This window comes from Microcebus murinus, chromosome 22, assembly GCF_040939455.1.
Source record: "Microcebus murinus isolate Inina chromosome 22, M.murinus_Inina_mat1.0, whole genome shotgun sequence".
In the NCBI taxonomy this organism is placed as follows: domain Eukaryota; kingdom Metazoa; phylum Chordata; class Mammalia; order Primates; family Cheirogaleidae; genus Microcebus; species Microcebus murinus.
The window spans coordinates 22,185,984-22,200,855 of record NC_134125.1 but is presented as its reverse complement, the minus strand read 5'-3'; the positions used below and the strand labels follow the sequence as shown (position 1 = coordinate 22,200,855).

Genomic DNA, 14,872 nt, shown 5'->3' with positions numbered 1-14,872 from the left:
TCTTAGATGTGACATCCAAAGCATGAGCAGCAAAGGGAAAAAACAAATGGGGCTTCATCAAAATTAAAACTTTTGTTATTCATTGTTAATCAAAGGATACTGTCAAGAAAGCAAAAAGATACCCCATCAACAGAATGAAAAGACAAGCACAGACTGGGAGAAATAGTTACAAGATATGTCTGATTAAGAACTATTATCCTGGCCGGGTGCAGTGGCTCACGCCTGTAATCCTAGCACTCTGGGAGGCAGAGGTGGGCGGATTGCTCGAGGTCAGGAGTTGGAAACCAGCCTGAGCAAGAGCAAGACCCTGTCTCTACTATAAAATTAGAAAGAAATTAATTGGCCAACTAATATATATATATATATATATAGAAACAATTAGCCGGGCATGGTGGCACATGCCTGTAGTCCCAGCTACTCGGGAGGCTGAGGCAGGAGGATTGCTTGAGCCCAGGAGTTTGAGGTTGCTGTGAGCTAGGCTGACGCCACGGCACTCACTCTAGCCTGGGCAACAAAGTGAGACTCTGTCTCAAAAAAAAAGAACTATTATCTAAAATATACAAAGAACTCTTAAAATGAAGAACTCAATTTTAAAGTTGGCAAGAGACAGACACCTCACCAAAGAAGATATACAGATGGCAGGGCTTGCAGTTGGTTCCTTGGTTGCAGAACATCCCTGCCTGTTGCCAGGAGATGTGAAGTCAGAGTTTAAGAAGCATCCACCTTCCTCTGAAGGCATTCAGCAGATGTACTGGGGGCTCTGACAACAGATCATGAAGGGCTGCATGGCTGACGGAGGGAGCCAACCCAGGGATGACAGGGTTGGATGCAAACATAAGAAGAAACCATGTCCTGTGCCCACTTTTTAATGGAGTTTTCTTTTTCTACGCAGCCACAAAAAACAATGGTGATCTAGCACCTCTTGTATTATCGTGGATAGAGCTGGAGCCCATTCTATTCCAGCTCTATCTAAGTGACATATCACAAAAATGGTACTCACCACCAAATTGGTATTAACTTATCAACACTTACGTGCACATACAGTAGTAACATTCATCAGGTGTCGGGCAGGTGGGAGAAGGGAGAAGGGGATGGGTATATTCACACTTAATGGGTGTGGCGTGCACCGTCTGGGGGATGGACACCCTCAGGCGGAGCAAAGGCAATATATGTAACCCAAACTTTGTACCCCTATAATATGCTGAATTAAAAAAAATTTTTAAAAAGAAGAAACTACAAGAGAAAAAGGTAGAACAAGGGAAAGACATTCTCAGTACCAAGCTTCAGGTGGAAACCAGAAGAACCAACAAAACTCCCTGAGATGTCAGGGAATTCGGGCCCCTTTCCTGGGAGAAACCTAAATCAGCCCTAATGGGAGGCTGGAGCATGTCAGGCTCCTGACTCTTGGGCCCTGGGGTGTTGGTGAGCACTATTAGCAGGTTGCCTTGGAGACACGAGGCCAGAGCCCTCATTGTGCAGTTGAGCTTTGTGCACAGTGAAGGTTCTGAAGTGTGAGCCTTCTTGCCCAGGGGTTCAGCAAAGGATCCTTGGGACAACAGACACTACTACTACTATTTGGAATGGGGGAGGCAACACTTCACTGTGTGCAGACCAAGTAAGTGAATGTGAGCTTGTGAACAAGTTTGGATAAATGGAAAAATCCCCCCCCACCACCACACAGGGCATGGCTGTGTGTGTGTGCATACGAGTGCATGTATACATTTTCCCATTCTTGCAATAAGCATTTATTTATTTCCATATGTGTAAGAGGTTTTTTGTACTATGTGCTGTTGATTTAGCTATGATCAATACCCCTGCCTGCTTGGAGGGAGAAATAGATACATAAGTAAAATATATGGTATGTGGGATGGTGGCTAAGTCTTTTTTTTTTTTTTTTTTTTTTTGAGACAGAGTCTCGCTCTGTTGCCCAGGCTAGAGTGCAATGGCGTCATCATAGCTCACTGCGACCTCAGACTACTGGATATGCACAGCAACACCCAGCTAAATATTTCTGTTTTTAGGAGAGACGGGGTCTCACTCTCGCTCAGGCTGGTCTCCAACTCCTGAGCTCAAGTGATCCTCCTGCCTCAGCCTCCCAGAGTACTAGGATTACAGGTGTGAGCCACCATGCCCGGCCTGGTGGCTAAGTCTTAAGGAGAAGAAGAAATCGGGAATGGTACAGAGAGTCTGTGCTGTGTTTGTGTCACTTAGAAATCTTTCTGTTTCTCTGGGACCATTATTTAATTTCTCTGGAATCAGAATGTATCTACCTATGTGTCTCAGGTGCCAAGTCTGGGTGATTCTATATAGCTAGGATTATCCACATAGCTGAGTTGTGTTCACTGTGTTAGGGCAGGAGTGTCTGTATGTCTAGGTGCGCAAATTGTGTTATTTCTCTGTCTCTGTGTATGTTTTCTAGTCAGTGTATAATAAAATACCAACCTATAGCAACTACACACACACACAGAAGATATACAGATGGCAAATTAGTATGAGAAAAGATGCTTAACTTCATATGTCACTAGGGAATTGGAGATTAATACCGCAAGGAGATAACACTACACACCTGTTAGGGTGACCAAAATCCAGCGTACAACACTAAATGCTAGCAAGGATATGGAGCTACAAGAACTGTCATTCATTGCTGGTAAGAATGCAAAATGGTAAAGCGATTTTGGAAGACAGTTTGGCAATTTCTTAAAAAGCTAAACATACTCTTACCATATAATACAGCAGTCATACTCCTTGGCATTTATCCAAATGAATTGAAAACATATGTTCACACAAATATTTATAGCAGCTTTATTCATATTTGCCAAAATGTAAACACAACCAAGATACCCTGCATTGGGTGAATGGATAAACAAACTGTGGTATATTAGTTAAGACAATGGAATATTATTCAGTGCTGAAATGGAATTAGCTATCAAGCCATGAAAAGACATGCAGAAATCTTAAATGCATACTACTGAGTGAAAGAAGCTACTCCGAATAAGCTATATACTGTGTGATTTCAACTATATGACATTCTGGAAAAGGCAAAACTGTGAAGACAGTAAAAGAATCAGTGGTTGCCAAGGGTTGGAAGAGAGGGAGGGATGAGTAGGTGGGAGAATTTTTAGAGCAGTGAAAACTATTCCGTCTGATACTGTAATGATGTGTACATGTCATTATACGTTTGTCAAAACGTGCAACACCAAGGGTAAACCCTAATGTAAATTAGGGACTTTGGGTGATAATGCTGTGTCATTGTCAGTTCATCCATTGTAGCAATTGTACCATTCTGGTGGTATGGGATGTTACTGGTGGGGGAGGCTATTCCTGTGGGGGAGTAGGAGGTATATGGAAACACTCTATTTTTTGTTCAGTTTCACTGTGCACCTAAAACTGCTCAAAAAAAAAGTCTTAAAAAAAGATAACAGATAACCCTTGGAACTGGAGACAATATTTGCAAATCATTTACCTAAAAGGATCTAGTATCCACAATATATAAAGAACTCTTACAACTCAAGAACGAAAAGGTAACAACCCAATTTTTTTAAACGGACAACAAATTTGAGTAGACATTTCTCCAAAGAAGATAGACAAATGGCTAACAAGCATTTGAAAAGATGCTCACCATCATTAATCATGAGGGAACTGCAAATCAAAACCACAGTAAAATACCACTTCTACTCACTAGGATGGCTATAACTTAGGCCCCCAAAAATGAAAGCGTGGCCCAGTTGTGGTAGCTCACGCCTGTAGTCCTTGCACTCTGGGAGGCCGAGGCGGGTGGATCACTCAAGGTCAGGAGTTCGAAACCATCCTGAGCAAGAGTGAGACCCTGTATCAACTAAAAATAGAAATAAACTAGCTGGACAACTAAAAATATATAGAAAAAATTAGCCGGGCATGGTGGTGCATGCTTGTAGTCCCAGTCTCAGGAGGCTGAGGCAGAAGGATCGCTTGAGTCCAAGAGTTTGAGGTTGCTGTGAGCTAGCCTAACACCATGGCATTCTGGCCCAGGCAACAGAGCAAAACTTTGTCTCAAAAAAATAAAAGTGTAGTGAAGTTGTGTAGAAATTGGAACCTTGCTTGTGGTAATGTAAAATGATACAGCCACTATGGGAAACAGTTTGGCAGATCCTCAAAAATTTAAACAGAGTTACCATATGACCCAGCCATTCTCCTAGGTATACCCAGGAGAATTGAAAACATATATTCACACAAAAACTTGTACATGAATGTTCATAGCAGCATTTCTCATAATAGTTAGAAAGTAGAAACAACCTAAATGTTATCAGTTGATAAATGGATAAGGAAAGGATAGCATATCCATAAAAAGGGAATATTATCAAGCCATAAAAAGAAATGAATACTGATACGTGCTACAACATGGTTTAACCATTTAAACATTATGCTAAGGGCTGGGTGCGGTGGCTCACACCTGTAATCCTAGCAATCTGGGAGGCCGAGGTGGGAGGATCGGATCGCTCAAGGTCAGGAGTTCAAGACCAGCCTGAGCAAGAGTGAGACCCCATCTCTACTATAAATAGAAAGAAGTTAATTGGCCAACTAAAAAATATATATAGAAAAAAAATTAGCCGGGCATGGTGGCACATGCGTGTAGTCCCAGCCACTTGGGAGGCTTAGGCAGGAGGATCACTTGAGCCCAGGAGTTTGTGGTTGCTGTGAGCTAGGCTGACACCATGGCACTCTAGCCCAGGCAACAGAGTGAGACTGTGTCTCAAAAAATAAAAATAAAAAATAAACAGTATGCTAAATTAAAAAAAGCCAGATTCAAAGGGCTCATACTATATGATTTGATTTACATGAAGTGTCTAGAATAGGCAAAACTTTAGACACAGAAAGTAGATTAGTGGTTACCAGGTGCAGAGAGTAAGGGAGAGTCAGAGTGACTGCTACCAAGTACAAGGTTTCTTTTTGGAGTTACACAAGTGTTCTAGATTAGACAGTGATAGTGGTAATCAATGAACAATCTTGTGAATGTCCTAAAAACCACTGAATTGTATAGTTTATTTATTTTTTATGAATTATACATTTTAAATGGGTGAATTTTCTGGTATATGAACCAGAGCTCCTTGGAGAATGATTACAATTCTACGGCAGGACATACACAAGATGAGTATATCTTTCACACAAGAAAGTAGCAAAGTTCTGAAAGACTACTAGGGTTGTGTCAAAAGGATTCAGGAACCAGTCTGAAGACATTCCCACTGGCCACAGATGAGACAGGCTAAGCATGAAAAGGAATGATAAGAGGCATATCAAATATGTTTATATCCAGTAGTTATAATGATACTTAAAAAAAACAAAACATTGGCCATCTCTGAAGGATATTGGGGAACAAATTCATTGTTTCAGAAATTGGTCAATAATGGGAAAGAACCAAGCATATGGCCTGCTTGTACCATATACACTGTACCTCAGGGTTCCCAAACAATGGATGAGCATGAAGTTTCTCTGTAGGTAGAATTCTACCTAATGAATGAAGAAAAAGTGATAGATTGCCACCATTTTCAACCCTAAAGAAATAATAGGCCAGGTGCAGAGGCTCACACCAGTAATCCTAGCACTTTGGGAGGCTGAGGTGGGAGGTTCACTTGAGACCAAGAGTCTGAGGTTACAGTGAGTTACAGTGACACCACTGCACTCTAGCCCAGGCAACAAAGTGAGACACTGTCTCAAAAAAGAATTATGTCCCACAAAAGAAAGTATGGGACACCACCTGAAAGTCTTCCTACCAGAAAAACCCAACACCTAAATCTTTTCGTGCCTCTACATTTAACTACCAGTTTATAGGAAATTCCTATGGTGTTTCCTGTATGTTTGGTCAAGAGAATGTGTTAAATGACATTATGGGCATGTAACAAAGAACTGGACCTGGGGGAGCCACAGGCCAAATGACTTGGGGTTTTTTTGTTTGTTTGTTTGTTTGTTTTTTTGAGACAGAGTCTTACTCTGTTGTCCGGGCTAGAGTGCCGTGGCATCAGCCTTGCTCACAGCAACCTCAAACTCCTGGGCTCAGGTGATCCTCCTGCCTCAGCCTCCTGAGTAGCTGGGACTACAGGCACATGCCACCACATCTGGCTAATTTTTTCTATATATTTTTAGCTGTCCAATTAACTTCTTTGTATTTTTGGTAGAGATAGGGTCTCACCCTTGCTGGTCTCGAACTCCTGAGCTCAAGACCCACCTCAGCCTCTCAGAGTGCTAGATTACAGGTGTGAGCCACCTCGCCTGGCCCTTTTTTTCTTTTTCCAACGAATAAATTTCAAAATAAAAAAAGGAAACAAGACATAGAACACTAATAGCAAGTCAGGATAGTCCTGAACAGAGTTAAAAGTTACAAGGACCTGTGTTGATTGTGAGAAGGGTAAAAATACTGATTCACTTAAGTTTAAGTTAAATGGGCTCATTAAAATTCTTGCCAACCACTAAAATAATAGATTAGATAGAGTGTATAATTTCCATGTCAGTGGAGGGGAGTAAAAAAGAAAAAGAAGCAATCAACCAAGGAAAAGAAATGCTGAAAAACTGAGACAAGCCAGGCACAGTGGCTGATACTTGCAGTCCTAGCACTTTAGGAGGCCAAGGTGGGAGGATTGCTTGAGGCCAGAAGTTCTAGACCAGCCTGGATAACCGTGAGACCCTATGTCTACAAAAAATTTAAAAATTAGCTGGGCATGGTGGTGTGTATCTATAGTCCTAGCTACTCGGGAGGCTGAGGCAAGAGGATTGCTTTAGTCCAGGAGTTTGAGGTTGCAATGAGATATGATGATACCATTGCACTCTACCCAGGGTGACAGAGTGAGATCCTGTCTTAAAAAAACAAAAGAAAAGAAAAGGTGGGACAGAAAGAAGCTGTAAATAATATATATATCCAAATATATCATCCTCAGTAAGCATAAATAGATTAAATTTCACAAATTTGAAGATTGGCAGCCTGGAAACTTACTACAGAAAGGTTGAAACTAAAGAAAGGGAAGGATAGCATTGGGAAACCAATATATTCTCTCCAAAGAGAGCATGAATAACTTATTTTTTTTCTTTTCAGGTTAAAGAAGAAGGAGTTTAGTTTAGAAGAAATATATACCAACAAGAATTATAAGTCTCCTCCTGCAAACAGGTAGGTGCATACAGCTGGATAATAAAAGAGAGGAAAAAATTCTGAAAAGATGTATGTAAATCTCCAGTCCTTTCCCTTTAGAAAGGTTTGTTGTGTTTGTTTGTTTGTTTGTTTTGAGACAGAGTCTCACTCTGTTGCCCAGGCTAGAGTTGCTGTGGCATCAGCCTAGCCCACAGCAACCTCAATCTCCTGGACTCAAGCAATCCTGCTGCCTCAGCCTCCCATGTAGCTGGTACTACAGGCATGCGCCACCATGCCTGGCTCATTTTTTCTATATATATATATATATATATTAGTTGGCCAATTAATTTCTTTCTATTTATAGTAGAGACGGGGTCTCGCCCTTGCTCAGGCTGGTTTTGAACTCCTGACCTGGAGCAATCTGCCTGCCTCGGCCTCCCAGAGTGCTAGGATTACAGGCGTGAGCCACCAGCTCCTGCCCAGAAAGGGTTTATGGGCCAGTTGCCATGGTTCTTGCCTGTAATCCCAGCACTTTAGAAGGCCAAATGGGAGGATCACTTGAGGCCAGAAGTTTGTGACCAGCCTGGGCAACATAACAAGATCCTGTCTCTATTAAAAAAAAAAAAAAAAAAAAAAACTAGCCAGGCATGGTGATGTGTACCTATAGTCCCAGCTACTCAGGCTGAGGTGGGAACGATTGCTTGAGAGTTCATGGTTGCAGTGAGCTGTGAGTATGCCACTGTACTCCAGCCTGGGCAATAGAGTGAGACCTCATTTCTTAAAAAAAGAGAAAAAAAGGGTTTGGGTTCAGTTCTACTAACTACCTGGCCTAGGGATGGGGACCTGACATCCTCTCCCATATGGTCTCACTGGCTCAATTCAGTAATTGGGGAAAGATGAGCTGTTGTGTTTTCTTAGATATAACTGGAATTAGTATTTTTGTTTCCACTTGATTGGGATCAGTGGTAAGATAGGCAAGAAATGTGTGTTGGGTTAGATAGATATAGAAAATGTAGTCTCCTTTTAGTTTGTACTTGTGTTTTTACCAAATACGCTGTCTTCTTCAGGACTGATAATTGATCTTCAGCTATGATTACCAACCTAAATACAGAAAGGGTTTCACTTAGCCTCCTTTGGGTATGAATTCAAGTCAGGTCAGTGAACATTTATTAAATGCCTCTTTTGCCTAGGATATAGCAGGAGAGTTTTAGAGTTTTATCCTAGGATTTTGTATGTGTGCTCTAAGATGCACACTTATTAAAATGTCACTGCAGCATTGCTGAAAAATAGAAAAGGGTTGGAAACAACCTAAAATACTTCTTTTTTTAAAATTTTTCTTATTTATAATTAAAATTATATTTCATTCTTTTTTTTTTAAACAAGCAAACCTACTTGAATAAAATATCTATTACTAGTGTTCTCATTATAGTCCATCCTTAAAATGAAATACTTGTACAGCCAATAAAACCTGTATACTAAGTTGGAACAATCTTTAAGGTTACCAGTAGGTCAAAGAAGCACAGTTAGAGGACAGTGTCTGCTACTGTCTGAGTGGGGAAATAAATGGAGGGTGTGTTGTAGGTCCGCAAACTACAGGCCAAATCCAGCCAGTGGATCATTTTTATTTTTTTATTTTTTTTTGAGATAGAGTCTCGCTTTGTTGCCCAGGCTAGACTGAGTGCCATGGCATCAGCCTAGCTCACAGCTACCTCAAACTCCTGGGCTCAAGCAATCCTCCTGCCTCCGCCTCCCTAGTAGCTGGGACTACAGGCATGCGCCACCATGCCCGGCTAATTTTTTCTATATATATTAGTTGGCCAATTAATTTCTCTCTATTTACAGTAGAGATGGGGTCTCGCTCTTGCTCAGGCTGGTTTCGAACTCCTGACCTCGAGCAATCCGCCCGCCTCAGCCTCCCAGAGTGCTAGGATTATAGGCGTGAGCTACCACGCCCGGCCGGATCATTTTTATTTTATGGCTTATAAGCTAAGAATGGTTTTCACAGTTTTAAAGGGTTGCTTTTAAAAACAAGAAGAAAAACAAAGCAAAATTTGTAACAGAGACCTGTGTGGCTCACAGAGTTTGAAATGTTTACTGTCTGACCCTTTACAGAAAAGAAGCAACCCTTGCTAATTAATATATGCTTATTCATGCATGTCTGTATGAATGACTTTGGGGAGGATACACAAAAGTGTCATTGGTGTTGCCTCCTATTGTGAGGTTCATCTTACTTTTATTGTATACCTTGCATCCAGTTTGAATTTGTTCACTGTGCTCATGTACCATACATGTGGGGTTTTTGTCCTCCCACACAGACACACACAAACAGAGTGGCCACAGGAAAGAGTTAGCTGTAAGGAGTTATTAGTGCAAGTCGCTTTCAGCCCCTGCTGACAAGAAGGTGACCCCAGAGACCAGCTGGTTCAGTCTGTTGGTGATTCTGTTTTGTGCTCCATCTTTAGGTGTTTAGAGACCATCTTTGAGGAACCGAAGGAACGAAATGGTACACTAATCTCAATCAGCCAACAGAAGAGGAAGCGAGTTCTAGAATTTCAGGATTTTACAGTCCCACGAAAGAGGAGAGCTCGAGGTAAAGTGAAAGTGGCAGGCAGCTTTACGAGGGCCCAGAAGGCGGCTCTGCAGAGTCAAGAACTGGATGCTCTTTTGATACAGAAACTAATGGAACTGGAGACCTTCTTTGCCAAGGAAGAGGAACAGGAACAGGAACAGTCATCAGGTTGTTGAGAACCAATTCATTTTGGGAATCTCAATTTTAGATTTATTTTGGACCTCCTTGGAAGAGGTTGCCTAATTTTGCCCTACCGCCCAAACCACTCAAAATGCACAGTCGATGAATTTTTTACCTATTTCAAGGTGCAACCTTTCTGGAACTGGTGAAGGAGGGTCCTCTACTTCTACTGCTGAGTATAGAACCTCAGGAATGCTCCCTGTCTCCTGGAAATGGTCCCAAGTGACATCCAGCCTCCTCCTCTCCATCTCTGACATCCACAGGAGGAAGAAGCAGCATATCTTAAGTAACACTAGGATTCCAAGGACTCACCGGATTTGCACGTCCACATGAAAGTTCCACTTTGTTTACGGTGGTGCTAGACCAAGATTATTTGGAAACATGGCCTAGAGAGGGGGGACCTGGCGTCCTGTCCTGCGTGGTCCCACCAGCTCATTTCAGTAGTTGAAGAAAGATGAGCTATTGTGTTTTCTAATCCTTTGAGTCTGTCTGTCCAGAGCCTGTTGATGTGAGTGTGTGTGGGAGTGTTTGTGTGTGTGGCGTGTATGTGTGTGGCTTTTCCCATTGTTTTCTCCCCTCTGTGACTGTGGGTCACTAGTGCCAGAGGAGCCCATCCAGGCCCCATTTGAAGTAAGTTGCACTTTTTAATGTTGTAGTGGTGATGATTTTCATTTTGTTTATTTCTCTCTCTCTCTTTTTTTTTTGTATTATTATTGCTGCATGTTTGGAGCCTTTAAATGTGATTTAAAAAATTTTTTTAGACATTAAGGAGAAAGACAATACATGTCTTAACACATGCTAGGCATTTTACCCAATTGAGTGGTGCATGGAAGAGACATTTTCCCATTCACTTGTTTCACCCAATCCCTTCCATATCTCCAGCTTCTAGCGTGACTCATTAGAGGGAGCACTGTTTTAATCTGGGTTCTCATTCTTGCCCACTAAATACATGTATTTATTTTAGTGACAAAAGCAAGAGCAGGTTTCTCTCCCAATCACGGAAAAAGTAGTAAGGTTGGGTGTGGTCTTAATGGTTTTTATCTGAAATGGTGGTATGTAACAAAGTTGGGTGCATTGGCTCAGGCGGTGACATAAGCCGACCCAGAGTGTCTGCAGCCGTCCAAGCAGCCTGCTCCAAGAGTGGGGAGAGTTGGGGTAGGGCTTCAGACCCAGTGACGTGTCCTTGCAGAGGGATCACAGAATTCCATGACCAGCCTTCTTTGAGGGCACCTCGTTACACTCTGGGCTCCTGCGTCAGAGCTACTGGAAATGTCTTCGAATGCCAGTTAGCTGAGTGGGTTTGTGCCTGCAGGAGTCTGTGGACAGAGGGCTGCTGTGGGCCACCACGCCCCACGGTCTCATTGTTTTCCCACTGAAGCCCCAAGTGCCCTCACCCTGAGTCCCCTCCTCTTCTTGCCTTGGGGTTTCTCTCTCACACCCCCTCTCACCCCTCCCCCTCTCCCTCCCTCTCCCTCAAAACTTAAAAGTGGAGAATTAACATTCCTTGGCTGGTGAGTGGGATGCTGAAGCCAGCCTCAGGACACTAGTCACCTCTTCCCATCCTAAGAGCAACTGCCATGAAACAGCTGCTGATGGGAACTGTTCGCGCTCCACACACATTTTCAAGTCAGTCTGTTAGAGAAGAGTGGGCAGTGCCGTCCTGGAATGTTGCTGACTCTCTCATAGGTTCCTTTGCTTCCCTATTTGTTAGGGGGTGGGGAGATGGGGTGGGGGTGGGGGTCTCTATGTGCCTTTCCTTTGCAGGTCGACAGTCTAAGCCACACTGGAGCAGAAAAACTGACATGAGTAGGAGAAAAAAAAGTGCCATGTCTATCTTCTAGGCCCGCTGCCTCAGACATAGCATTGAGACAAGTGAAATACACACCTGGTCACCCATGGAGGCTTCTAAGGCCATGGCCAAATAGGATTAGAAGAGAGCCATGTTTCCACACTGGCTCAGAGTGATGCTAACCAGATTCTGCCATTCTCCATCTGCTTTGCCCAGACTGTATAGACACGACCTACGCTTCACCTCAGTACCTCTCCCTTCCTGGGACAGGGTTCCTTGACACTAAACACTTCTGTCTTTTTGCTTAAGGAGGCAGGGTGAGTAATCCACTGTGTCCTTGTCCAGACGTGTTTAGGGAGCTCTTGCTGGACAGCTTGCAGACTAGCAGTGAGTCAGCAGCGTGTCTGCCAGCTCCATTGCCAGCGTGGAGGAGGCAGTGATGTGGCAGCCACGCCCCCCGCAGACGCAGTCAAGGTGGCACAGCTGCGGCATCATCAGCCTCACAGGGATACCGTTTCATGTTGCCCATTACAGGCGTGGCACTTGAGAGGGCCAAGAGCAGTGGTTTTAGCATGTGGGCATCTGGGAACAGAGGACTGGAGGAAACAGAGACCTGGGCTCTGTCCTTGTCCTCAGAACCTAGGGGAGAAGTTGCTCTAAGGCCAACTCTGCCTGTTTTTGAAATTCTCGGCCTCCTTTCTGGCTAGAGCCCTTCTCCTGCTCCAAAGTTAAGAAGGGGGCCCCACTGCAAACTTGAAGTTACATACCTGCAGTTGATACATGGGGTTCTAGCTGAGCTCAGCCACACCTGTCTTAATGTCCACTTTCACCTTGGCTTAGCTGCAGTGCTGTGAAGGGTCCACAATGGGAGGTGTTAGTCGGTGGCTGGCACACCACCTGCCCAGAGCTGGGGAGGTCTGGTTCTGGGGTGGGAGTTGGTACAGTTTCCAAGAAGTTGCAGTTAAAACTACAACTTACTCAACTATAACTCACCTCCGGAGGTTTAGTGTTTTTAACATGGGAAAGAGAGGAGAAATCTCAGGTCCAATCAGGGTTATGCCCATCAGCTTTTCACTGAAACTTTCAACTATGGATTTTTTCCATCTTTCAGTTTCTAGCAATTTTTCCGTCCTTCCCCCATGTTCCCACCTCCTCTTTTCTTTCTTTTTTTTTTTCTTTTGGTCTCCTTTCCAGCTTCATTTGTCCATCAGTTTGAACGTACCTCATCACCTGTTAAAGCAGATTATGTCCACTTTTTTACTCTGAGAGCTGCAGCTGAGGGAGGTACAGTGAAAAGACATGTATCGGTCGCCTTACCTGGAGCCTGAAGAGCTCAGAAACTCATGCTGTGAATCCCCAAACTCAGCGCTCCTCCAAGAGCTGTGAAAATCATGACACTTTGTCAAATTTTGCCTGAAAGGGTCTTTTGTATGGGCACCACAGCCCACCTGAGGTAAATCCCAGATCCCACTCTCTGGGCATGATACTTCCCCCCAGCTTATTCCTCACCTGCCAGGCCATGAGCAGCAAGGAAGGTGTAGGGCTGTGGCTGCAGATCCGAGGCTTCAGTGTGGCCTGACGCCACAGAGCCATCGCGCCATCTCCAGGCTGGGATCCCATGCCATCCATCATCAATACCGTGTACGTTAAGATCTGCTAAAGACCTACTTTTAGGCAGTGATACTTTTCCGCCATTACCTGGGGGGTGGGAGAGGGGAGTATGGAGTTGGTGCTTTCTTTAATTCCTTTGTTTTGTTCTGTTTCTGTAAGCTTTTCCTTTGGTTTCATGGAAAGGACCTCTCAGATAACCACATTTTGTGGGTGGCTGTATCCAAAGTATAAATAATTGGCCATAGGAGTGGAGTATCCTTTCCGGGATTCGTGTAAGGAAAGGCCTCCTTGCCAGAACTGAACTTGTTATATAAGAACCTGGATAGGGAGAGAGAATTTTGCGAAAATCACTGTTTAATATTTGCATCTAGCCACAAATTGAGCAGCAGACACTATTTCAGTCATGAAGTGGAGGCAGGCCCCAGCTCAGCCTGCCATCCTAGCGTAGCGTGCTCTCAGATCTGATGCCTGTCGATTGTGTGTCTTCACAAGCCCCTCTCTGGTGCTGAATTGGATTTGGATTCTTGGTGAGAGGTCTCAGCATCTCCTTTGGCTGGTCTGGTCCAGTAAATAGCTGCCTGAAGTGTTTATATATTATCATGGTCAATAGTTCAGTGAAATTTGTACATTTTTGGTAACATTGGCATACCTGATGCCCCTCCAGTTCCTTTTCTGTTCAGTAGTTTGTGACTCTACAATTTCCACTGTTATGTGTGTTAATTTATGAAAATAAATTTTTTTGAAAACCTTTCAAATAACGCTCAAGGCTATTCTTTCATTCTTATGGCATGGTAATAAGTTAAAAATTTACATGTCATGGGTTGTTTTTTGTTTTTTGGGTTTTTTTAGTAAATATTCCAAAGTTACATATCACAGCAAGCACTATTCCTTCCAAAGTGGTCACCATTTTCTGAAGACCGTCTTGTGTTCGGAACATGTGTAGAACTCCACCTTTAGGGTGGCCTTCAGAGCCTACAGTGGAGCTTTTTACATTTACTCAGTGTTGGTAAGTCTCTTACGAGGGAATTTGGTATTCGGTAAAGCCAATAGTCATTCAAATCTGAATCATATCCAATTGGGTTGCTAAGCAAGTATTTTAGGTGTGATTTTTCAGTAATGTGACTTATGTTCTCACATAGCTGGGAAATCAAAAATCAGTTCAGGTCAAAATATGTTTCATGTATTAATGTATTTGGAACAAGAGCTTGTTGAGAAGACCACTTGGGAAAGCATAAATACAGTGGGGAGCGTTCTTTTGGAAAGGTCTCATCTTTTATCACCTATCCTTCCTAGCTGTGCGTGAAGTTAGAAGAATCAATCTTCTGATTCTCAATTCTTTATGTAACCAAAGGAAACTGGTGAAAGAATGACTCTGAAAACAGCTAAACCACACTGATGTGCTCCAGGAAGAAGCATAATTCCCGAGGACATTCTTCCTCTCCCCAGAGCAACAACAGTGCCCAGTTTCCCTTCTAGGCCTCAGAACTAACACAAGGAATTCTACCCATGCAGTCTTTCCTGTTTGGGGAGCATCCCGCCTGGTGGTGCTGCTGCTTGTTAGGTTTCATGGTTACTGGGGGAAGAGTACTCTCATGCCTTTTCTTTAAAAGAGAGTGGCTAATTATCAATT

At 43.2% G+C, this 14,872-nt stretch overlaps 1 protein-coding gene across 4 annotated transcripts in view; it reads left to right on the top strand.

Moving 5' to 3' along the window:
* Nucleotides 1-14,000, top strand: part of PRR14L (proline rich 14 like) — a 76,290-nt gene extending 62,290 nt beyond the window's left edge. For all 4 annotated transcript variants that reach the window (XM_012764004.3, XM_012763999.3, XM_075996713.1 and 1 more), the window contains 2 exons: nt 7,061-7,132; nt 9,556-14,000. In XM_012764004.3, the coding sequence (XP_012619458.2) occupies nt 7,061-7,132; nt 9,556-9,838 (355 nt within the window). In that variant the 3' untranslated portion in view covers nt 9,839-14,000. The remainder of the gene's footprint in view (nt 1-7,060; nt 7,133-9,555) is intronic.
* The last annotated feature ends 872 nt before the right edge of the window (nt 14,001-14,872 follow it).